Raw genomic sequence first — 26,393 nt, forward strand, 5'->3', positions numbered from 1 at the left:
TGTTTATAGGAAGCTGCATATGTGGCTGTACTATAAGAGAGTTTGAAAACACCTGTTTTATGCTTTCAATCAGTACGTTACAATGCTTTTGCAGCAAAGATCATGTCTCCTTATTTTTATTGCTTACGTATTTTCATGTTTTAAGTTATTTATAGCTTCTTCATGATTACCATTAGGTGCTTAAACCCAGACTTCAGCAAACAGAATACTGTATTTAAAGTAATCTGAAAATACATACATCTTTAAATCAATTCTAAAACTGAAGTGAAACAAAAGTTGAAGTAGATCTGTACATGAAGTTTAATATGCTCTTGAAATTATTTTATAGCAACAGCAATGACATTTATGTATGACTGCTGCAATATTAGCTTTGTTTCCGTATATGCTGTATTTTTCTTTCTTAAATGGTCAACAACTGGTTATCATTTGCTGTTTTGGTTCTACCTCAAGGGAGGAGTAATGCAGTACTTCAAAATTTGGATAGCCTGAATCGGCAACAAAAAAGTGGTAGGTGGGAACACATTCTATTCTTTGTGGAGCTTTCAGCATATATATTTTACTACCTACTCAGTTGGAAAACATTGAAAATGTGAAATATCAAAAGATAGATGACGAAAAATTAGTTTAAAGCTTGAATGAGTTCAGTAATTTTGTACTGCAAATCTATGAATTCTGCCAGAGTTTTTGATATATTATACTTACATGCATTAAAGGAAGCAATACTATAAAGTATATATGTTTTTTCTCTCATTCACTGTCACCGTTTTCTATTTTAAATACAAAGACAGGGGGTGCACGAGCAACCCCCTTTGCTGTTGCAAGGCCTTCTGGACAGTAGTCTGTAAGTAACTTATGCTTGTTGGTACTGTACATATTCCATTTACTAAGATTTAAGAAACAGCATCAGAACAAAAAGAAAATTATATTATGTTGCTAACCAATGTATTTAATCTAATAACTTCTGTTCAAAGAACTAAATGTTTTATACATGTCAAAGACATCATCTGATCAGGTCCCTTAGTCATCTACACAAGAAAACTTCAGTCACTGCATTTTGCAGTTTCTATACTCTTCAGCATAGTCTTTCATCCCAAAAGCCATCCACAAATTGCAACTGTTCAGAGGAATGGCCAAGGACTGGTGAGATAATAAATTGCCATGTTAGCACAGGTTAAGCATACCAAGCTGTGTTATCCTTATGCTGGATTTGCAGTTTTCTGAAACAGCATTCAAATAATGTTACTGCTGGAGGGGTCTGTGTCAAATCGGTAATTTTTTTCCTCTTCTGTTTTGTTTCTCAGCCTAAAGGAACTCCCTCAGCTGAATGTCTATCAGTGTCAATTTCTCCAGAAATCACTTCCTCCTGTGAATTCCACTTACTTTTTTTAAACACGTGACACTCATCAGTGAAACAGTTACACACTCAAAGCAGTTCCATTCTCACAAGGAGTTACCCTCCACAGCGTTACTAACCAAAGTTTTACACTATTTCCACACAAATGAAAAGGAAAACATACAGAGCCAGTCACACACACTCCAGAGAGGCTGGAGACTTCTTGGACATCTGCATTTGTGGCAGTTTGACATATACTTTCCTTCAAAGAAAGCACAATTTTTTAAAGGGACGCTCTTAAAAATATAAATCCAAAGAATGCTTCTGGACATCCACAGCTAAACCCAAGACCTGTTTATTCCTAACCACCTTCGCTTGCCAACCCTGCCCCAGCTGGTTGCAATACACAAGTACTTACGCACAACCCAGTGTAAAAGAACATTTATGTCTTGGCTGTCCCATTAAAAACCAGAAGTGCAACACTTCAAATTATGTTGTGGCTTAATAAACATAGCATGATGATAAGCTGTATGGAAAAAACCTAAACTCATAAATAGGCTTCAAAGAATTTCTCTTCTCAAGAGATTAACATGTCGAGATTAAAATACGTTATTTTCTGCTCATTGAAAAATCCTAAGCAAACTTTTTAATGTACAGCTGGATGGAAGTGAAGATGAGCCGCAGTCTTCTCATATATTTGGGTTTGCTGTTTAAGGAGCTTGTTCACAAAAATATTCTGTGTTGTTTTGTAGGTAAAGTTGGAAGCAACCAGAACTACCTGCTCAAAATGGCACATATTTTTTAAAAAAACTAATAAAAATAATAATAATAAAAAATCATCAGCTCTCCAATGTTGTATGCAACTGAGACTGACAAGTCAGGCAATACCGTAGTTCACAGAGAACACACAAGGACGCGAGATACAAAGATACTCAAGCACATCATCTTTTAAAAGCTACCCCAATTTAACCAGACTGGTTTTACCCAATGAGGTCTGGCTGCTGTCAAAGCCACTGTGATTTCCCCAATACTGTAGGTCTCTGAACTCACACTACCTAGCTTGATTGCTAATTACATGGTGATGCACAGTGGCTGGCCAATGTACTGGAACCTGCAACGCAACCAAGTCTCAGCAGCCAGCTCAGGTCTACAAGTGCTGACATCATCCCAGTTGCAGACGTGTGCCACAAAGGCACTGGAATGCCTCCACGCTGAGGTCCAGCAGCTAAATAAGTCACATGAAAGCTAAACTGTTTCTCAAAAAGAGGTACCTCTGGATGCAGAAGAGCTGTGTTTGTGCAGCACTGAAGTTCCACCTGACTTTTGGAAATCCTCACTTCCTATATTTTTTTTGTTTTGTTCTGGATGAACCCCCGCTTCCCATTTATCCTTGTAAATTCTTCATTACCCCCATAGTTTGAACGGTTTATGTAATGAGTCTGGTTGTATTTCCTCAAAGCGCTCAAATACAAACTTTTCCTGTCTTTTTGGGAAGCAGATCCCACACATATTTTGCATCTCTGATTCAAAGAAATTCCACACTTTGACATTAATGTGTCCAAATCACAATATGGCTGACTGTGATAGACTCTCATCTTTTGGCCCCCTTTGCTAAACACTTACAGCAATTTATCCCTACCCGTTCTCAGATTCCTTGGGGCAGTGAAAAGAAATATGATCACTGAATTTTAACATCATTCACATTACAAATAATATAAAAATCGTACCTTTAATTGAATTTTTGCAGATGTCAGCTTTTCTTCTGCAGCAAGTTCACGTAGATGTTTGTAGTCAACAGGTTTATACTTCTGGCTGCAAAGACCATTCCTCATAGGAAACACCAGATTTCCTAGTTATCACATAAAACACATACAGTCATTTCAAATACTGGAGAAATATTTTAAGTGTGAGTCATAAAATGAAAGTATTATGGATAGAAATTAGAAACAGTGTATTTTAAGCATTTTAAGCATTAGAAGTTTCCGTAACAAAGAAATTGTGTGTTGGTGAATAAGAATTTGAAACAAACGTAAGCTAGTACAAATCATATAAGAAACATTAATCATGTGTCTATTTAAAAAGTTTATATTAAATAGGTTTTTTATATGGAAACTTAAAGAATAATTCACTTCAAACTGAGTTTACTGGAATTTTAGTAATTTCTAATACAGAAATACATAAGTTGTAATATATGCATTCTTATTTCACAAATTGGAAAATTACCTCAGTATATATTGTATTCTATAGATTGAGCAAAATAAGTAAATTTTTTCTAAAAGGTATATAAGCTACTAATTATATGTAAACAGAATGAGTTGCAGCTACATTTCCCATTGAATCTCCAGCTATGGCTGGAACAGCGTAATCGATCTGTTAAACTTCTGTCGGCCCCCAATGTACATCCTCATAAAGAGAGAAAGGCACTAAGTTGCAAGGGAAACATCACACTTGGTGTCTGCTGCCAGCAGTAGGGATTATAATGTCCGCTTTCTGCAGTCCTATCATCAGTATTTGAAAGATCGTGACAGTATTGAAAGACTGTTGTCCAAACAAACCCCGAGGAAGCAGGTTTCCTGAAGAAGCATTTGATGTCAATAAAGATTTAACCAAGCTGGTCTTTCACCACACAGTGAAGATAAACTTCGTAAAAGGATCATTGCAAGTTCTTTGAGAGATTGTCATATTCCCCAAACAAGTTACTTCGAGTTTACCAGAGGAGTCCTTTGGGCTTATGTTCAAGTTCCTAAATCCACAACCTTTCTCTTCCCCTTCACCAACTTCCTGAAAATGATAACTTCCACCGTTACATGGCCAGTTTAACCATAAACATTACATATACACATACACTTAAAACTCAGTGAGCCAAGGACTGAGAACACCAACAGCTGTATCAGAATGAATCCAGAAAACCAAGCCTGTAAATCCTATCTGAACAAGATTTGTCAAGACAAAAAGAGAAACACTCTCAAGGTAACCTCAGATACATAGCTGCCTGATATTAATCAACCTTTTTTCCTAGCTTATTGGCCTGCGCCAGACTCCCATCAAAAGAGAATCTCATCTTTCTTCCCCTGTAATCACCATCCACAGTTTCCACAGGCAATCCCTTGCAGTTGCCACTGCCTGAACTTGAGAGGATACACCAGCTACCTAGAGGAAGGCTTCCTACTTTCCTCCTACTTGTTAATCCTGCTTTTTTTGGCCACTCATTTTTTCAACACGCAAATTATTCCACCAAATCAGCGTAATGCTAACCAGGTTATAGCTTTGATCTTGTGTTATGACTACTTTTTTATTCTCTATATACCTTACACAAAAAATGTTCTGTAGTTTGATCCCCTCTATGAGCTTAGTATGAATAATCTCCTTTCTCCCAGTTTTTACACTTTCAGGTGGCTTTGTTCATCTGTGTGCTTTTAGTCCCATCAATCCAAATTTAAAGTTCCCATCCCTAAGTCAGCAAGATTTTATGTGAACATTTTTTTCCTTCTTTTTGAGATTTCTTACAACAGAGATCATGGAATGTAATTCCATATTTATTTTTATTACAAGCAGAGATCACGGAATGTAATTCCAGGTTCAAAGCAGTAAAAGCTCTGTTGCCAAACCCTCTGAAAAAGCCGCTCATTCAGTTCTTCCTCCTAAGCCTATTACTCCCTCATTACTGCTCCCAAAGGCTTGCAATCGCTTCTGGTCCGCTAGGAGTCATTTCAGGCAGCAACATCAATGTCCACACACATGAGCAGCAGGGCGCAGCAGGAGCTTCAGAGCAATGCCGTAACATTTTTAACTCAGGCTCCCTGCAGGCAGAGGCCTGGGAGGTATGTTAGCAGATGCATCTTGTCTTATTCATTAGAAAAGAATCAGGAACTGTTACTAGTACTACTAAATGACGTTAACTATTGCTAGAAGCCATTAATTACAGCTTCTCGGCATGGTGCTTGTGAACCTCATGATCTTCAAAAGGCATGACAGCGTGATGCTCCAGCATTAGAGATCCTCAGTTAATTCCAGGATAGCATACTATCATGCAGGTAAGTGTCAGAACAAAGGTGGGATACTGTCATCTTCCAGAGGAGATAAAGATATAAGCCTCTCCCAGCAGCACCTGTTGCAGCTGCTCCAGAGACCTCTGTACAGACCTAGTGTCAATGGTTTTAGAAGCATTCTACATGCAACCTACACCATGTCAATGCATGCATTGACAAAGTCCTCATGCTACAGTCAGCTTTTAGCCATGCCACTCTTAACTTCTGATTCCTGATCTGAAGGAGTTCCTAAATCATTTCACTAACATGGATACCTCACACCACTTGTTCTGAATGGTGGCACAGGTATCCAGGGGTAGCAACCCTATCTGGGTATGGCACTGAAAATTGCAATATCTGACAGGTTTTCTTTGGTCTATGTCAGCATTGTAATTTCCTTAAACTACTCAGTGAAATTAGTTTGTTGTATCTGTTTGACAGCTCTCACTCACCACTGGCTTTTGAAACCCTGCTTTCACTATGCCAGCTTTATTCCCCAGTACAGTGTAGTAAGGATAAGACATACGATCAAAAACCAAATCCATTTAATGTTTTTTGCACCCTTTCTTTCTCACATTATAAAATGAGAGAAGAGGGTTGACAACAAAAAGCATGGAAACACAGGATGAAAAATGCAGAAGTGTATACTGATGTACAAAAAGCAGTAACACAAACAGTGCAGAAACAACCAGGGAGAATGAACCACCTCACTTAATGAATAGATGGAGAGAATAAGGAATGCTTTAAAGTAACGGGAAGAAGCACTATTTTTCTTTGGCTGGGATGTCTTAATCTGTTCTAACCACAGAAAAATGTAACGGAGACCAGTGAATAAGCAGAGATAATCCATTTACTTAAAAAGGTTAAACTTGGTCGTACCTAGATAAAAAAAGAGTAATTATTATGTTGGGTTTCTAAACAAAAAAAAGTTTGCGGCAACATTTGGAAGCCTTAGAGTATTCTCTGGAAACCCCAAGTTTAATTTAGCAACATAATCTGATATTTTGTACACTCTTAAAACCCACTTTATATAAAGCATATAAATATACATAGATATATGCAGAACTACTGTGAGAGAAAGTAGGTACCTGAAGTACCTCCTCGGACAACTCATCTTCACCAAATTAATCATGTTCCTCACATTTAAGAAAAGAATGAGGAGAAGAATGAGGAGAGATAGGTTCAATTTCCAAAATTAACCCCCAAAAATTTAATTTTATCTTTGCTTTCAATATGCTTTTTCCTTTAGCCTGTATATCTGAACCTTGCAAATCTCCACTGTTTATCCATTTCTTCTTCTACTGAGGATTTTACTCTGAGGATTTTTCTGAAGTCAATAGGGTCTATCCATGTGAAATTAATTCCAAAATCAGTCTTGTCATACAGGATGAAATTTTGTATTTAATAGGTAACGTACTTGATGTGTCTTATATTTTACAATGAAAATAAAATTTATTTATTTTTATATGTATGTATACACGCACTAATGTATACATGAATAAAAATACAAAATACTAAACTTTTAGATTTTAGAATGGCTTTTCACAATTTTTCTATAACATATTTGCTAAAGTTTGAGATACAATTATAATGGTAAATGAAAATACTTGAACTTTTACCACAGTAAAGCTTTAGCGCACAGATCCTCAGTGACTACATAAACTAGGAGGCTTATCAGGATAAGGAATGGACCTTTTCTTTCCACCCTCTTTGACAGGTTCCTTTAGTAGTGAAACTTCCCATTAGGTATGATAGGAAGATTTTTTCCATTTACTGTTAACAGCATAGTGGCTGGAAGCAATATATCTGACATACGGTTTTGCAGAGGGGTGCCACATAAAATGTTAAGGTAAATCCTGCAAAGCTACCCCATGATCTTCCTTCAAGTCTCCCCTAAGAATTTTCATTTGCCACATGCCTACAGAAAGTCTGACAACATAACTCCAGATGATGCCTCATCATGGAAAGACTTTTTCAAGTAAACCGCCAGGACAATCCCCAGTAGCAGTTCAGAATGGGGGATGAATGGATTGAAAGCAGCCCTGTAGAGAAGGACTTTGGGATCCTGGTGGATTAAAAATTTGGCATGAGCCAGCAACGCGTGCTTGCAGCCCAGAAAGCCAGTCATATCCTGAGCAGCATCAAAAGAAGTGTGGCCAGCAGGTCAAGGGAAGGCATTCTGCTCTCCGGAGCCCTACATCCAGCTCTGGGGTCCCCGGTACAAGGAAGACACGGACCTGTCGGAGCGGGTCCAGAGGAGGCCACGGAGACGCTCAGAGAGCTGGAGCCCCTCTGCTGTAGAGACAGGCTGAGAGAGCTGGGCTTGTTCAGCCGGGGGAGGAGAAGGCTGTGGGGGAGACCTGACCGGGGCCTTTCAATATATAAAGGAGGATCAGAAGAAAAACAGAGGAGTTTTTGCCAGGGCCTGTAGTGACAGGGCAAGAGGCAACATTTTTAAATTGAAAGAGGACAGATCTGGATTAGATATAAGGAAAAAATTCTTTACCGTGAGGGTGGCGAGGCGGTGGGCCAGGCTGCCCAGAGCAGCTGTGGGTGCCCCATCCCTGGCAGTGCTCCAGGCCAGGCTGGATGGGGCTGGGAGCAGCCTGGGCTGGGGGGGGGTGTCCCTGCCTGGGGCAGGAGGACTGGCGTTAAATAATCTTTAAGGTCCTTTCCAACTCAAACCAGATTCTATGATCAGAATGCTATAGCAGCTCCCATATGCAGCTATTTATTACACAGAGTATTTCATATGTAATTTTATTCTAGACTGTGATAAACAATTAAATTTGAACATGATAGCATACCTACCTACATCACTAATCCTTTGAGTTGTAAGGAACATTCCATGGTCCAGTTCACTCATTTTTATTTATTATTTATTTTTTATACCTGTTGAGAAACAAAACAAATGCTTTGAGAATACCAGCATTGTGGATGCAATCCAGAAACACACTCAAAAAATATCTACTGTTTTCTGAGGAGAGAGGGCACATCTCACTAAAAATGTAATTAGACAGAAATTCCACAAGTTTTTCATTTTAAGAGATCGCACGTGCCTCAATTTAGCAGCTAAGAAAAAGAAAACAAAATATTTCCTTGATGAACCTATAATGCTGTCACACAGATCACCTATTCTTTACTTTGTGCTTTTCAAAATATAACAGTCCTAATAACCCAAATGTAAGTTAAGTTTCTGAGATGTTCTTTGCTTTTTAGAAATTAAGCCTGAAAACATCACTCTCTTCTTACATTTAGAGACTGGTTTATATATAGACCCTACACCCCCCTTAAGAGTCTCCGTATTAACACTTGTCAACCCAAGTCAGCAGTTGCAGCAACAGTGGCTTAGTTCCCAATGAGCAACTGTGACAGCCAGCATGTATCAAGCATTCACATCATCTTGGGATCAACTTGACATTTAGGATGAAGTAAGATACACAACATAGTAAAAAACTTTGATGTCTTAAAAGCCTTACTTTCACCTTAATTAAGCATGCTTGGGAACCACCACAGTTCTTCCACGCAAAGAAAAGCAATAGATCAAAATGAGGTATTTCAGTGGAACTGAATCGACAGCTGAATAATGCCAGATGGGGAAGGTCATGTTCAACCAGCCTCCCCAAGAACCCTCTCCCTCAAACCCAGTACTACCGTACCAAAATCTCCTACACACAAAATTCCATCCACTTTGTCACACTTTTGACATTTATCTGGTCCCACAGCAAGCAGCAACACAGTAAATCGTAGACCAGCAAAATCTGTTAATTTGTGTATTGTGAAGTTACTTCTTTGCTGTTCTAGTGAGTTGAACCAGTTTATCCATACAAATTCCAAGGATGGCACAATGCAGCAAGGAGGAGGGAAGGAAGAGCAGCAGAAGCAATGGAAAGGGAACTGCTTGGACAGTGCTATTAATTTCAGTCAAATAAAAAAAGTGAGACTGCAATCAAAGACACTTAGCATTGTACTTTGTTGTTACCTATGTTTTCTTCATGACAACATTCTGCATTTCTTCATGACAACACATCAAAAACAGCTGAAGTGTTAAAATCTGTCTTAGATGGACAACAATTTTATGAATGAGCTTCCAATACTACTGCAAACAAGTGGTTAGCGCAGTTGAAATTACAGCCACAACAGTGCACACACACACACACTCACTCTATTCCTGTGGCTCAAAGTCAGTTTGATGTTAATTCTGTACATGTTAACTACGCAAGTTACAAGGCAAAGAAAATTCATGACCACAGCCTTTGTACAGTGAATATTCCATGACCAAAGCAAGAGAAAACAGTGAACAGTCACTGATAAAGTGTGACATTTCTCAATGCTTCTTCATGAATATTATTCTTATTTAACAATGCTATAAACTGTCCCTGCACTAAACCAAAAGTATCAGTCTAAATGTCATCTGTCTTCCCCCAAGAGTGACCATTCATTAACCATAACAGGACCTTTTCAAATTTGTTCTGAAAGTAATTGATGATATCAATTGGTCAGAAGCTTCACTGAACGTCATCATCTGATCACAAGACTGAAATTAAAGATACACGAGAGTAAGAAAATGACAATACATGAGAATTCATCCCTCTTTTGAAAGATTAATGTGTATTTTACAATCTAATAGTCACCTGTAGATAAATTCACAGTTATTATCCCGAAGTCTACACACTCCTTAAAAGTCAGGGGAAGAAGAAAGGAAGGAAAATGTTAGCATATTCATACTGCTGATTCCATGTTTCCCCAATCTACAGCCATTATTTAGTTTCAACTTGTAATCTTATATAACAATGCTAAATTCATCCAGACAAATGAAGAATTTGTAATTTTTAATTCTCTGTATCAGAATTAACTTTGGCCTATTTGTCATGGTAATGTTTTATCTATACATCAAATTACCTATACATAATTTTCTAACTGCATATATACTTCAGTTGGAATAAATTTTTTTAAAAAAACAAATTAATTATATATGTAAGGCCTTAAGGTAGGGATTTATGTAACACAGTAAAGTATGGGATTTGCCTTACTCATTCCTTTAAGATGCGCAGTCAGTTTAAATGTTGTTGCTTTCCCCTTTAAAGACAAAACATATTTTTCTGCTTCTTAGAAAGGTGAGCTATAAACAGGCTTGTCTTTATATCTTGGAGGAATGACTGGAAATATGACTGGAACTTTGAGAAATTTGGGAAATCCTCAATCATCAATACACAAATCTTTGAGCTATAGGCTGATCAATTTAAAAAGTCATTTAAAGAATATTCTTTTTATTCAGGTTGCTTACAAGTCTCTAAATTAGGTTTACTTCAGTATCCATGGTGTCATAACTCCCTTAGATTTCTATCCTTCAAAAGCTTCTTCCTGGGAGGATGGGGAAGTAGACACAACATGAAAGTCTGTAATTAGAAAACAGGGCCAGAGGGGGAAATCATTAAAAAAAAAAAAAAAAAGTGAAAACCTGCAAACTGGCATAATTTCCCATGGAATTCTACAATATTCAGCACTTTCTGGAAACTCCAGCATAATTCTCTGACATAATCTTCCACTGAATTTATAGACACTAAGATTGAACACGAAAACTTAAAATACCAATAATAAAAGCTCAAAAAGTAAAAAAAAACCCAACTATAAGGAAACTCAAAATATTTGTTTAGTAATACTTTGCAATTATTTCTTCTTAAGGCTTTTAATATGAATCACAAAGGAAAAAACCAAGCTTTTTTTATTTTGCTGAATTTCATCCTGCCCTTGAAAAGTAAATCAACCACATACCTGAATTTAGAGAAAGGGAAAGAAAGCATCAAAATATATACTGAAATCCTTTATTTTAAGGATTTTTTGGTTGACCAGTCTAAAACAGACTTTCATACATGTCTGTCTTAGAAAGATCGTAAATCATCACAATTCCTAGCCTCCTTCAGGAAGACATGAAAATTCAACTGTGGCTTGGCATTTTCATAACCCTACTGATATTCTTACCAAGGAAGAGTGAAGAACCAACACAAGGCTTCTAAACAAGTATGACCATAGTGCCACTTGAGCTCCACAGATCAGCAGCACCACTTTTAAACAACAGCAAGTTCTCAAGGGTTTTTCTGTACTACGGTTAATATTTACACAGCAATGTTGATTTTCTTTAGCAGAGATATCAGCAAAGTTACCACATTCTGAGATTCTGCAAACAGAAATAAATATACCTGCATTAGACTTGAAGCGGATTGTCTGCACATGCTTTGTGGAACCATTTGGACTTTTCAGATTTCTAACAGCCCAGTGAGAGCAGCAGCTTTGACAAAGTTGCCAGAATTTCTCAAACTAAAAGCTGGAAAAAAGACCTACAGAGGAAAACAGAACATGGGCTAGTCCTAACTATAGAGTGAGAGGGCAAAGTTCCTTGCAAAGTCAAAATGACAGCTTTGCAACAATTAAAACTGGCTTTGCTTTGCCTGCTAGCACTTGCAAGTCTTGGAACCCAATTTCCCCATGCTTAAAGAGGGAATTCAGGGGTACATTTGAATACAGTGGTACAAAGTAAACTATTTACCTCCAAAGATTTCCTGACTGCTCTTTTCACAAGGCTGGTCTGTACAAAGGGTATTTAAGCCGCCATCATCAGGTTTACAGCCCGTATTCATTCATACCAGTATCACAGCAGAGATACTTTCTCTTGACACAGGCAGACCGCTGCTGGGCAGTATTCTTAGAGCACAGGGTTTGCATCAGTAGTCTGAGGAAATCCCTGCTGATTACAGTCTCCCTGGGCCCAGTGGAAGAACTGTGATACAGCAAGTTCAAAGAGCACAAAATCTACTTCCATTTTTCATTCTTAAAAGCATAACCCATAGAAAAAATCATACGAAGCAAATTTTTCTCTACTTCCTCTTGCGTTTCCACTCTAGCCCATGGAAAGTAATGCAAGTATTTCAGGTAGTATTTAAGTTTTTAACAAGAGCCACTGGATTTTGCATTTCAATACATCTGGCTTACATTGTAAGCACCTTCACCTTTTTGCTCTTAAAATGGAAAAATTCTAATGTTCATTTCATGACCTTAAAAGAGTAATTTCCACTATGTCAATGCTCTCATTAAACTCTGAGAACTGTTAGTATTTCTCCTAGTTGTGGAGTCTGTATTAAAAGGGGAAAGGAAATCAATTTAGGATGAAGCTTGGTATATTTACATCATAATGACACATTTACAAAGATCGTATTATTTGTAGTTGACAAATTTAATTGATAGCAGTGGGTTAATTCTGGGCATGCTTGCACAACCTCTATCCTCCAAGCTCCCTGTCAGCTTCAACTGAAATTTTGCACCAAATGTGCAAAACTAGAGCTTACAACCCAAACTTTATGTTTCATGATGAAAACTAATTTTTAAAGGTTTGCAGCTGCTTGAACAGAGGTAATGAGTTACACCTAATGATTTTTTTCCATATACCTATGTGGTTTTGAGGCCAAAATACTTAGAGAGCAGAAATAACAATTTCAGGAAGAGTTTACTGCCTTAATCTTTTCACTTTCACAGATTACAACAGAATAACTGTAATTCACATACTTCTTTTCTAAGGAAAGATTATTCAGTAAGTAGTACTCCTTAGAACAAAAGTAACTTCACCTCTCTTCCTCTGGTACTTAGTATATTTTCATTGGGAATAAATTTGTTTCTGTGGACTTTTTTAGCAAATTAGTTTATTAGCATACATAAAATGCAGCCTAAACCAAACATAGTATCCAGAAACATGGTAAATCCTTTTAATATTTGTGACCAGAAAGATTAAGAAAATATTCAAGAAGGTTGGAAGGCTGATATGTTAGCATTTATATTTTAAAAACACTCTTTAGAATACAATCACAAGGAAATTTGGATACCATTCCCAAAAAAGAAAAGGACCGTCCCTTCCGTAAACCATTGTATCCCAGTGGTTGGGGATAAAGAGGCATGAACGAGGAAAACATGGGTTTCCAATGCCCTTTCTGCAGGGTCTCCTAAGCATCGGAACTACAAGGGTTCCCACATATTGGATGGTTGTCTTAACCATACATATTAACAGATACTCTACTCTGAAGGTTTTTGAATAATGCATATATCTCACATCCAAACTTCCTAAACTAAATTGAGTTATTGTCATTTGAGTGTTTAATCCAAAACACTTCACCCAATAACTCAGAGTAAAAAAAAAAACCAAACTGTTTTTGGCTCTGCCCCAGTGTAGTCAGACTGTAAAGCCAAAAAACTCCAGAAGCCCCCTAGGACAACAGCATCTCGAGGTTCTGTCTTTTCCCCCAGTGCCCCACAAGTCTTTGACCCAGAGCAGCTGGGCCATGCCATGCCTGGTTTGCTGATCCTAAGCAGTAATTACAAAGCTGTTAATGCTCTGTGTCACACAACATTGCAACCTTTCAGTAAAACACCTGGAAAATTGTCTGCCTTGTCACTGCTGGCACACGTAGAGCTAGCCAGGCCGGGCCGGCCGTGCTCCCACACTGCCGACAGATGCCAGGTCAAGCCCACGCTAACACACAGCACAAGCTAAGGCCTTCCTCCTATTCACTCTGCAATCTGCAAGGTGCTCCAAAGCCTATGGGTGAATGAAAAATAAAAAAATACCTGAGATGCAATGAAGTATAAGCTCAAACCTGTTCTCAAGAACACGCAGGACAGGCTGAAACAGAGCAGTTTGGTACCTGAGAGTGCTGATGAAGCTATCTCCTGCCATCGTGTGAATGCAAGGACTGGTTAGGAGTTGTAACTAACAGCAAAATCAGATTAACTTCTCACAAATGGAGAAGCACTTCCCTTTCCACCCATACTATGATGAACAGGATAGCATTTTTACTAAAGGTACTACCATCATGAAGTCCAAGCAGCAAGGGAAGGTCAAAGCAGCATTTTAGCTGGAGAACTAAGAACCTGGCAACTCGGCCGATTTGGAGGAAAGCTCTAAGAGAAGAAGAAAAAAAGCTGCATTAGAGAGCTCTACCAATCAGTACGACGTGCTGTACAACTGCATAGGAGGACACAAACTATTTTCTGTAGGTATCAGCAACCCGAACCCAAGTCTTGACAGAATGAGCAGTGCCTTGCACAGACAAGCCCATACTTTTTATTCCCAGTCTGACTTCCAAGCCGACTTCTGGTTATTCTCCTGCCTTGCCCATCAGCTCACAGTACCTGTTGTACGTGGTCAAAGCTCAAAAACATGGGATTTAAAAATAAATTAAAATAAAAACAGGCCAGGGTCAGGAACGTCAGCTGGAAATAAAGAAAAAGGGGATACCTACCTCCTGACAGTTTCATTACTGCATCAGAACTTCAGTAGGGTTAAGTTAAATCAAACTGAAGAGACATTTCAAAATTATGAATAATGTAAAGACTGGACAAAACATCAGACTTTAGAAAAATAACTGATCAAGGAGCTGACAATCTAGTCTCTCACAAGCTTAAAAGAAATTCTATTCTGCTGCTGTAGACAGCCAGCCTTCCTCCTGCTTGCTTTTTTGGGTTCTGACCCTCCTAGCACTACTTCTATTGATAAAATTGGGAGGACAGTACTACACAGTGACTCCCATCTGACCCTATATGATAGCAAAAATAAGTTATTGATGAAAAATTGGGAGTACTTGAAAGCTTTAAGACAACTGGATCCATCGCATCCACTTCTGTCTACAAAAACCTTTTATTAGTGTTCCCTGCACAGCTGCTGCATTAGCGTCATTCTCCTGTATCACACATTTTGAGAACCATCCTCCTAATCTGGGTCCATCTGGCCAGCTTTAAATGGCTAGCTTCTTTGAACACAAGAAACACTGTCCTTTTTCAAAAACAACTACAAATACTAGTAAGATTAGCAGCAGCATAGCTACCCCTCCAGTTTGTTTATTTATTTACCCCTTTGGCAAATTGTTAATATCTCTTCTTTCTACTGACATGTTTCTGATACAATGTCAACATTTTAACAAAACTTCATGTATTTGCATTAGCTTCATCTCCTTTGAAAAGAAAGCAGAATACATCTGGAGGAACGGAACTTACGGAAAAAACAACTTCTGACCATTTTTTGTAATTTCAGGGCTACTGTGTTTCATTAAATAAATGCTTATTCCCTTCCAGTCTACCCATTTCTTTCTTCTTCAATAGTGTCATGTTTGTATTTGATCTCAGCCTTTTAACAGACATCATTTTCTGTTATCACAAATTCAACATTATGACTTCACTAAAACACTGGAAATGAATGTTCAGACGGTTTCAGAAAGGGCAAGTTCTTTATAAACCTGTAGTTTAGCTTCAGTAACTAGAAAATGTACCAATCAAAATGATAAAAGCACTGCAAGTCAAATTTATTTCTGCTTTAATGCTGATATATCTAAAAACCTCTTCAACAGTATAAAAGTTCATCTAAGCCTGAATTCAGATACCCTGCTTTAAGGCTTTGTTCAAATTTCAGTACAGCCACTAGGTTGGAAGTCTTGATGCATCTTAGAAAGAAAAAGTACAAAAGATGAAACAGACATTGAGCAGCAGCCTTTAGTACATAGAAAACTGTTCCCCGAGAATGCTAAATAGGCTGTGCCTACAACCAGCCATGACTAAAGCTTTTATTAACAGTAAAAACCAGAAGGTTTACCAACCCACTGTTTCTCCTCCTGTTGAAAATCCAGCATTTCACTACAATTCAGAACTCTTTTAGGTAATAACAAGTATGACCTCTAAAAAGATTGTGCCTTCAATTCAATAAATACATCAGTGCATTCTTAATGTAAACACTTGCTTGTGCCTGAGGTATATGACTTAAGTATATTTATAAATATGTGAACACCAAATATTAAGGCAAGATCCTACTCCCTTTCATTTAAATAGAAATTAAACTCTACAAGTGTTAGTCAGCATTTCTGGAGCAAGCAAAGCCTGCAGTCTGCCAATCGCACCCTGTCACATGCTGCTGCTGGTGATGATTCATGCCCAGTTAAGGTCCCAATTCCTCAGGCATGAGTACTCCCAATGCATTTAACCATTAACTTTAAAGGAGCCTAGATTTCACTGCCTCAATTTGACAAGCCACTTGCATACATAAAACTTTGCCGATTCAGGTCATGAGTGTCATTTTTTCCTCTCAGCTAGAGTGCTGCTAATCAACAGAAGGGCAAAATTACTGGGTGGGGAGGCACAGCATTTAATGATCTGGACATGCTATTTAAAACAAAACTTCTGGTGTGTGTTTTAAATCAGTCAAATTATGAAATACGCAGCCGTATCAACTATACACAAAATACGATTTAACAGCATAACCAATGACAGTTTAATAGCGACTCATATTTTGTGCAAATGAAGGTTGCTTAATTTCACAACAGCAGGTGTTACAATGCTGTCAGTGGTTCAAGTAAATTACTAGTGGCCATACACAATTAAAAACCAGAAACGAACCACTGACTTCATTGAAAACTATGAACACAACATCAATGGGAACTTCGATTACACATTAGGCCAGATGTTTCCAAAAGCATCCAAACTTGGGGGGGAGGGGAACCCAAACACACCGAAGTCCCTTTTTTCAGTGCTCTCATTTGAGTATCTGGAGATGTCTTAAATATTTTGTGGAAGATTTCTTCCTAGATTTTAAAATTTAAAGTAAATGTTAATTGCTTAGTTACTGCATGTTTCCATTCAAAGAGAAGGAATACTAACATGCAGTTGTTAGAACTCTCTGATCCTAATTATTGTTAGGGAAAAAAGGCAGAGAATCACTCATATTGTATGGCATGGAGTAAAAGCAACAAACAAATAACCAGCTTTATCCTTTAATCAGATCCATTCTCTTATTCTAGTTGAACTATCTGAAAATGGCCCCCATCCAGAGCATTTTCATCTTGCAGTGGTCAATCCTTTCCTCCAGAAGAAAATACATAGTATAATATTTATATCATTCACTGTCAAAACACTTGCTAGAAAAGTCCCATAGCTTGATTATAATTTAAATTTGTATTCCCTAAAGAAAGAATCGTGGATCTGTTTGAAATAAAGTATCAGAAATCGTATGTTCCCAGAAGACACATAAGTCCTTTTTGTCTATGATAATCTCATTATTTCCTCATTAAGGAAAACCTAATCCAAAGTAGGAAGCTCAATTTGAATAACACTTTAAACAATCAGCTTCGTGGAACACTCTGCTTTCTTAGTACAAGAGAACTTGGATTTCCCCCCCTAGTCTTTGAAAATTCTTAGTAGCAAATCCAAGACAAAATACACTTAAAAATCACTTCATACAGAAAAAAAAATAATTGCAACAAGCAAATAAAATAAAGGGAGTAAATGTTTTAGAAGTTAACAGGTTGACATAAAAAGGGCAGGAAAGGAAGTCGCTCACATCCACCACACATGCAACCCTGAATCAAGTGTATCAGCTGGTATTTTGTTTTGTTGGTTTATTTGGAACAAAATAAATGCACATCCATTTACACTGACCAAATGCACCCATTCAAAGCCAGCCAGCTGCAGACAGCACACCTGGCAATTTAAAAGTTTATGTGAATGAGAAGATGAAATGAGAAAATGCGCTGATGCTTTCAGTACTTGATTATCATAGAACAGTTTGGGTTGGACGGGACCTTAAAGCCCACCCAGTTCCCACCCCTGCCCTGGGCAGGGACCCCCCCCAGCCCAGGCTGCTCCCAGCCCCATCCAGCCTGGCCTGGAGCACTGCCAGGGATGGGGCACCCACAGCTGCTCTGGGCAATTCCTGGCATGTGGGTGGGCAATTCCTGGACAAAATCCTGCTCTGCTGAGCTAAATGCAAAAATCCTGAAGCTTTATTTACAGACTTTTGGATCTGAACACAAGAAATCTGCGGAGTTGTATTGTACACTTTTTTCTTAGTGTTCCATCTAGCTTCCTATTTATTACCTCCATGTATAACAAGAAGTTACAAATTAAACAATATGCTTCAACATATTCATTTAAAGAATTATTTGAAGACGTGAGTCTGAGTTATCCATTATAGCACCCTACAATTTTCTCTATTACTTAAGAAATAACAAATGTATAGTTAAATCAGCCTTTAACTGTCTGACTCTTAAAGCACATCTGATTATTTGCTAGCCTTGTGAAAAGCAGGATATTTGTAATGGTGCAGTGAGCAACTTACCACTCTGCTGCTCTGGCATCCAGCAGATAAAATGTTTAAATCTACATTACTCATTTAGCACAACAGAAGATTCCGCAATAGAAAACTGCCATAGAATCAACATTCCCTGCTTTACAACAAAGCATCTGGGCTTTGCCTTGGCTTTGTTGTTTTTTGGTTTTTTTTTTTTTTTCCTTTTTTCTATTAATGAAAAACAAGGCCAAAACAGTAGCTTGAGACTCTCTGAAGAGACTGATATTAGCGGAACAACAAATTGCAATTTCATTATCTCTTAAGGCCTACCATTTTGGAACCAAGCATTTCAGCCCCCCATATAAAATTTATATAGTGTTAAAAAAAAAAAAACAAAACAAACAAACAAACAAAAAGATGTGGTTCATAGGAACAAGCAGACTAGACCTAAAAGTGCAGAAAAGTACTGAGAGAAGGAATTTTCTTGTCTGGGATTTCTTTGCATAATAGCACCAATGAAATCATGTTCCTCGTCCAAAATCTGACCTGCCTTCTAAATGCTAAAATTAATCAAATAAATTCTTCTTGTTTGTATATAACTAGAACATTTAACTTCACAGTAAAAAATAAATATAAATACAACTATCACCTTGCTAACTTAAGGAAATGCATTCCTTCTCCAACAAGTGGCACCCAAATCTGTGCAAGGCACAGCACTTCAAACAGAACCTGTACAGAAATTAGAAAGTGCAGTATTTTTGCCATTTAGAATATATTTCAGAATAAAGTCATATCATCCATACAAAGCATTCCAAATTGTGTAAGAAAAAATATCTGCCTGTTTATTTCCATATAAAAGTTTTGGTGCCATTCTTCTTCCCATGCACTTTCTCCTGAGGACTCTTGTTCTGCAACATAACAGCCATTCTAGTCTAGATCCAACACAGCACATAGCTGCATGTGTAAGCTTAAACACACTAAGTATTTTGAAAAGTCTGGGTCAGTATGAAATAACCTTGATACTATACAAATGATTTCATTTCTAAGAGAACTGCCATACATTTAATAACAATTAAAACCAAAACCCAAACTCTGAAAGTAACTAGAAAGGAAGGTTTCATAGGACTAATACCATCAGCTAGCATCTAACTTTCTGATGAGAACCTAAAAGCTGTAAGGTTTTACAGAAGAAGCATTTTTTCATTACAGTTTTCATCGAAGAAAAGGAGACCTTAATCCGAAAAGAAAATGTGTTGTTAGAGGTGTAAGAACAACAAAGAGGAAAGGACTGGTGTGAAAGTAGAAATACTTCAGAACAGATATTCAGGAGACTAAAAGGAGCCAAATGAGGAGAAAAACTACAGCAGTTACATAGCTCACAGCCTGGGGACAGACCAGCCAGCAAAGTAACCAAGGGAAGCAGGAGGGCTGGCCTCAGGTGACTGGCTGTGGAAGGCCACACCAACATGCTCTCAATTGACCATGGCCTTCTGCCACCAGGTGACTGCCCTGATGTGGGAAGGACTGGCAGCTGTGTTTCTGCAAAGAGGCATCTCTACTGGAAAGATACAAACATCCCTCTACCCTTCAATGCACAGTGATGACTGCCTGTAATCTTGCTGAATGAAGCTGGCACTGGTCTCCTCGTACAGAGGGTCTCAGTTGCAACAGGCATCACTGAAGCTGTAATACCATAGGCAGCCGTTCTTACACAAAATAAGCATAGGCCTGCTTTTTTTCTGCTAACCAGTTATGTCTACACTGTAGGCAATGATTCAGTTACCATGGCTTCCTATCAAGATGTAGGATACATACTGTACTACAGAAATGTCAAAGATTGATTCCATGTATAATCATGCGGGGCCAATGGAATAAGGATGTCATTTCACAGGCAGGAATAGTTAAGGACATAGAACTTAAAGGAGCTGTAGCAGAACACTGTGCCCTATAAGAGGCATCACATCTACTAAACCATCAGATACTAAACCAATGCTAAATAGTAGCAGAAGTTCAATGGAAGAAAGCTAAAGACGCTCACAGTATACAAAAGTCATCAAGTCACTAAAAAAAAATAAATTACCTACTGAAGACTAGGCTTAAAAATTCTGTACAAAGTATCTGAATTACTGTTGTTACATCACAGACCCAATGCTCTTCAGATAAAGCAATTTATGTGATTTTGTTTCCAGTGCTGCAAAATGAACAATTAGATAGTTTTCAGTCATCATAGTTTTGTTTTCCTTAACTAGCTAAAGCCCAGGCTTTCTCAAAGCAGGAAAGAAAACAGAAGTCCAATTCTTTGTTTTACAAAAGTGATTTTAATTTGCCCTCAGTCTTTGCTCTTGCCTTCTGTGTAGTATTTTAAATTAGAGCATTTCCATCTATCCCATTTTCCTGCTAGCTCTGTTACTGATGTTTTTTTCTTTAGAAAAAAGACCAAACCTGTATGGAAAGGTTCGCTGAACCACTGCTGGAGGCCTCCTCCCCACAGCTCTGCTGACAGACCAATTTGTGTAAGCACTGCTTAATGAACTTCAGGCAGAAGTCATCTGCCTTAGTTTATTGTGTGGTACCATTTTTCTTTGTCAGTGCTTCAAGAACATATTACTCAGAGTAAGTCAAATTTCTCCTTAAGCGGAGATACTTTTTCATATTATACCCTATGAGAAGCTATGGTGCTCTCAAGTTGCAGTGATTTGCACATTTACGGTTATACTCAAAAGCAATTCTGTGTCAGTGCTCCCAGAGTTTAACACTGCTTCACAAACTGAGCTTACCGTGAAGAGACACAAACAGGGCTAACAGCTGCTGGGGCTGGGGCAGGGGAAAGGAACTTGTGGAAGACGAACCTGTGGAAGCAGGAACCTGTGGGTTAGTGCTGACACCAAAGACTGTATCACTATAGCTTAAGGCAGCCTATCTGATTTTTGTCTGACAGTAGCATAGCTGGAGTCTGAGAATAACATTTGTCTGCAGCCTGTGAGATAGCAAGCAAGAGGGATAGATAATTCATTATTTAGAAGTTACTGTGGGGTGTTCTGTCAGAAGCATCAGTATCATTTTGTACAGCTTTTGCCAGTTCTGCTAGGTCACATGTGCAGTTACATGCAGGGAAGCATTTGGCACACCTTCACTTTAAATTAACGCATGATATCTGATATCCTACTACAAAACCCAATGCATGCTTGTCTGGGGCCCCTCATTTACAAGCATCAGAAATGTACAGCCCATAAATAAGAACCAATCTTTTTTGCATATACAGTCCCTTCGTTGCCTCCTTATTCATAAGGTTCTCTGGATTTCAGTTTGAAATTCTGTATCATACTCAGCTAAGAAAGATTACAATTTGGTAAATTTCCCAAAATTTTTTCTAGGCCTCAAACATGTCCTAGTGAGAAGATGGTTAATATTTTGTTCAGCTTGGGAACTGTAGCAGTCAGTAGGAACTGAGAAGGAGTTTAGCAGGCTTTCACCTGTCCTTGAGCAGATACAAGTACTTGCACTCTCTAGGGCTGGGGTTTTTTTTGTTTGTTTGAGGGACTGGGGTGTGTGTGGGTCTGGGGTGGGTGTGAGTGAGGGGCTTTTGTGCTTTGGTTTGGTGGTGTTTTTTTGGGGGGTGGGAGTGGTGGTTGTTTTTGCGGGTTTTTTTAGGGTCCTTGGTTTCTACAAAAATTACTTAGAAGCTTAGGACCTGAAAACTTACAGAACAGCATGACTGCTAATAACCTTTTCTTTACTGAACTCTGCTTTTCCTCACATCCTCTCACCAAATCATCAATTTGGCTGCTGCCAGGCTGCCCTGTTTTGTCAAATGCAGCAATATCCAAGAGCAACCCTGACTTACAAGTGCACGTGTGTGACAAAGCCTGGCTTCACTACTAGCTGGCTTCAGCAGCGAGGCGTAGTTAAGGACTCCCCTTCACTGGGCACTTCTTCCTACCCTCTCACTGCAGTATGCTGCCTCCAAATAAAACACTAACAAAACCACTCATGGTGCCACACTAGAAGCTGAATCAATATATAGGTACAGGATTGTTTTGTTTTGCCAAGAAAACATTACTCTTCTTAAACCTGAATCAACTCAGCTTATGTTGTGGTCCAATGAACTGTTCCTCACACCTCCATTGTGCTGAAGCAGGGACGCAGGGCAGAACATTTCCCACTGCTACCAAAAGAGAGAAAGAGGACCTCCCCCATTCCCTTTGTACCTAGCTACTTGCAAATGTCTTGGTGCAGGCATTAGAGGCTGCAACAGTGAGCTAGATCAGGAAATTGATCCAACTAAAAAAATAAGAGTGTATGTTGTAGAGAGGTTTCTGGGGAAACCGGATCAGTTTTGTAAACCAGCTCACTGCACAGTTGCACAATCACGTTTGCTGGCACAAGGAAAGCTGGAGAGGTGTCATTACAGGGTAGCATTGTCCTTTTCCATTGCAGCTGGGCTTGAGCCTGCTTCAAGTGGGCATGGAATCAGAAGCTTGGTGATCCTGCTGAGCACTTTTGCAGGATCTAGATTCAAATACTCATACCTGATGCTTCAAAGCCATGGGAAAAAAATTATGAAAATGCAAACAACTTGGCAGTATCCAGATAGTTTTCCTCAATACTTTTGTTTTCCCACAGGGAGAGCGAAATCTATACCTGTGATAGAACAGTAATTTTGAATGCCACCATCTGAAACTTAAAATTTCTGTAAAAACCCTTACTGAAATAGGAAAATGTGAGTCCACTACTGCTTCAGAAATAACACCTTCTATTGGGTGCCACACCTCTACAGTTCAACAATAAAAAAAGCAGAAGTTTACTGCTTTTAAAACCAAATGAAATTACAGTTTACAAATTACCCAGTCAATTGTAGCATGATTGACTTAGTTGCTGTGACATCAACACAATGGCTTGAAGTTTTGAAACCAAATTGTATGTTTTAACGAGGGGAAGAACCATCTACTAGCCACACATCTAATAATTTCCCCTGTGAACACTGAACAGCTGCTCATTTGTTCAGTTAGCCTTCCATGAGCATCACTGTCTTCTCCCATCATTTTTTTCCCAAACCTCTGTAATTTTAGTACCTGTAAGAGATTACAGATAAAACAGGTAGCACTACATAGTTTCCAGGAGAAAAAAAAAAAAAAAAAGAGACACAGAAACAAAGGCAGCACTATTTTTGTGACTGGTATTTATCTTCATAATCCCACATTCCCAAGGACCAAGCCTTGCGTGCCGGCAATTCTCACTTTCTAGCCACGTTGCCTGCGCACTTACATCCAATGATGAAACCTAGGTAAGCTCGCAAATAGAAGAATAATCACTAAAATTAAAGATAGGTATGCCAGTGTTCTGCAAGGACTGTGGGCATCTGTGGAATATATATATATATATATATATATATAAAGACTGAAATGTGGATTAATTTCAGAATAGATTAAACAAAGCAGAAAAACATATTAATGACTTGAAATACTGCAGGAGCACAACAGCAGCAAAATAACCAGCAAATACCCATTAACTAAATTGGCCGTCTAAAAAGCCAGAAAACGAGCACAATATCTTAAGAGATCAGATTTAAGACTCGTAAGAAACCAGGAAAGCTCAGAAGGGAAACATGCCATTAGACTTTTATAAGATTTGTAAACATAATGGAATCAGTGCTTTCCAAATGACACTGAGAATGAAAAAGAAGGATCACTTGCTCTCAAGTCACATCCTGAAGAAGGTGAATAAAAAGAAACAGTACTTGTTTGTTGCTGATCCTAAAATTGATATAACAGTTTAAACACGTATTTGACAAAGGCTACTATCAGCTAATGGAATAAGAAACCTAAAGAATCACTACACCACGCAGCTCTTTGTATTGGATAATTAAAATGGGATGCCTTTCTGTTAACGTATCTTGTTCCAGTTGGGCTCAATACAGCAATAAATAGGTGGGACTTGATGGCCTGTGATATGCAGCAGTCAAATTAGATAATGTATTGGCTGCCCTGGGTGCCAAAACAAACAAAAAAAGCTATGACTGTATGACTAATACCAGACAGAATGAAATGTTTCTCACTGATAGTCATTCAACATATCTGCAAATATGACAGGATCTCAAAATATTATTTTTAATTCTTTATACTTCTGTTGTGCCAAAACAAACTGGCTCAAGGTCACTTTCTCCTTCTTGCCATTTCTTACCCTCTTCCATTTCGCCCCAGTGGCAAACACTACAATACAGAGAGGCACTGCAACGCATGGCTCTGCAGGGGTAGAGCGCACTTGGAACAGCCTGTTCCTGATACTGTTGAGGGTTACAGCCATCCACCTGGTACCACCCAGAATCTGGACAGCCTAGAGATGGCATTATACCACCTTTCATGACCTGCCAGTAGACTGTGCCTTCCACAGTCACAGCAACATTCAGAAATAGTTCGATTTACCAGGGGAGGCAAATAAGCTCCTTCATTTTCTAAAAGCTGTTATCTGAAGAAGCTAAGCCAATGTAACAATATCCAAATTAAAGGTTAAAACCAGCTGAGACTGATTTGAAGCTGATTTAATTAATCCAGTACACCTTTGGTAGAAGCAACCTAGCAACTAATGAAAGCCATTGCTCTCTCAGGTTCTGTGCTTTCTCCTCCCTTTATTTGAGATCTGCTTACTCTGATTCCACATTTTATTTTTCCTTTTCTCTTGCTTTCCACTCTCATTTGACCCTTCCCCTACTTATTTTATTTTACCCTTGTTATTCTTTGGTTTACTACGTTTCTGGCTATTATTTCTCTGGACTCCTGTTTCCTACTTCCTAGAAGGAAGTCACCATTCAGGTTTGGTAATATTTTATATCTGCTTAACCTAGTATGAATCGAGATTTTCAGGGCAGTGGGGAATCAAGACCCCTGTTTATACCTGCTAAGTGCTTTCCATTTGGCATATGACTGATCATACTGTAGGACTGCATTAATCCATACAAATGGAAACAAGTATTACAGAGATTTAAAATTATGCCAATAGCCTACATAGCTTCCAGTGCAGCAGATCACATTCCAAGTGGGAAATTAAAGAGAAGGGACTATATGACTTCTGAGTTTATAGGTGGACTTGCCATGTTCTGCTACCCCCTACTTTTCACTTGCAGTTCCTTTCTGAAAACAAGAGGGTAAGGACACAGTTCTACTTGCAGTGTACATATCAACTAAACCACATCAAAGTTTTCACATGTCCTTATACTAAGATAAAAATATGGTGCATGCCATTGCACACCAAACTGGAAAACTAATCTGGATAGAAAAAAGACAATAAAAATGCAAGTAGTATTTTCACGGTTATTTTTAAGCAGGATTCCTGCACAGTCTGCATCAATGCAACAGGGCAAAGGGTTGAATAAGTCATCCTCTTAAGAGAGCAAGAGCTGCTCACTGAACTACACCCCAAATACAAGTCTGCCTACAGGAGACTATCTGGAGCCTTCTCAGCATGCCAGATGAGTATCAGGAAAAGTAAAAGGCAAAACCGCAACAGAGTTAAAGGAGAATACACGCACTTCTGGGCAGATTCAAGTGGCTGTTTAGTCTTCGCTTCTTTTAGCCGTTTACCGTGTCACCATCACATTAGACAGTGAAGCCATGCGTGTCCTATCGTAGCTGTAACAGCAGGGAGGGCTGGGAGGAGAGGAAGGAAACAGCATCAGTCAGAAAACCCTGAGAAACAGGGCGAGTCTGGGACAGTCACGTAACTCAGAAGATCAAGAATGTAACACACACGCCCTCTCACCCAAACACTATTTTAAGTGTTTCATGGTATCTTCAGATATATTTACTTTTCTCTCAGTCTGTAATTCTCTATGCCACGGTTAGGCCAGCACTAGAACCTTCAAAGCAGTAAGAGTTGGAAGCAATACAGAAAGTATTTCTCGTGCCTTTCACAAACACCTTGACCTCATCCGTCGGGGCCG

General features: G+C 38.6%; 1 protein-coding gene across 3 annotated transcripts in view; it reads right to left on the reverse strand.

Moving 5' to 3' along the window:
* Nucleotides 1–26,393, reverse strand: part of CCDC148 (coiled-coil domain containing 148) — a 78,880-nt gene that overhangs the window by 51,991 nt on the left and 496 nt on the right. For 2 of the 3 annotated variants that reach the window (XM_080398682.1, XM_080398680.1), the window contains exons 2-3: nt 8,173–8,253; nt 3,061–3,182 (exon numbers count right to left, since the gene is read on the reverse strand). In XM_080398682.1, coding sequence (XP_080254808.1) covers nt 3,061–3,182; nt 8,173–8,227 — 177 coding nt within the window. In that variant the 5' untranslated portion in view covers nt 8,228–8,253. Of the gene's footprint in view, nt 1–3,060; nt 3,183–8,172; nt 8,254–10,648; nt 26,101–26,393 lie in introns of all 3 variants that reach the window. The other variant, XM_080398681.1, reaches the window with a different exon arrangement.

Source organism: Falco punctatus (assembly GCF_963210335.1).
Source record: "Falco punctatus genome assembly, chromosome: 8".
NCBI lineage: Eukaryota > Metazoa > Chordata > Aves > Falconiformes > Falconidae > Falco > Falco punctatus.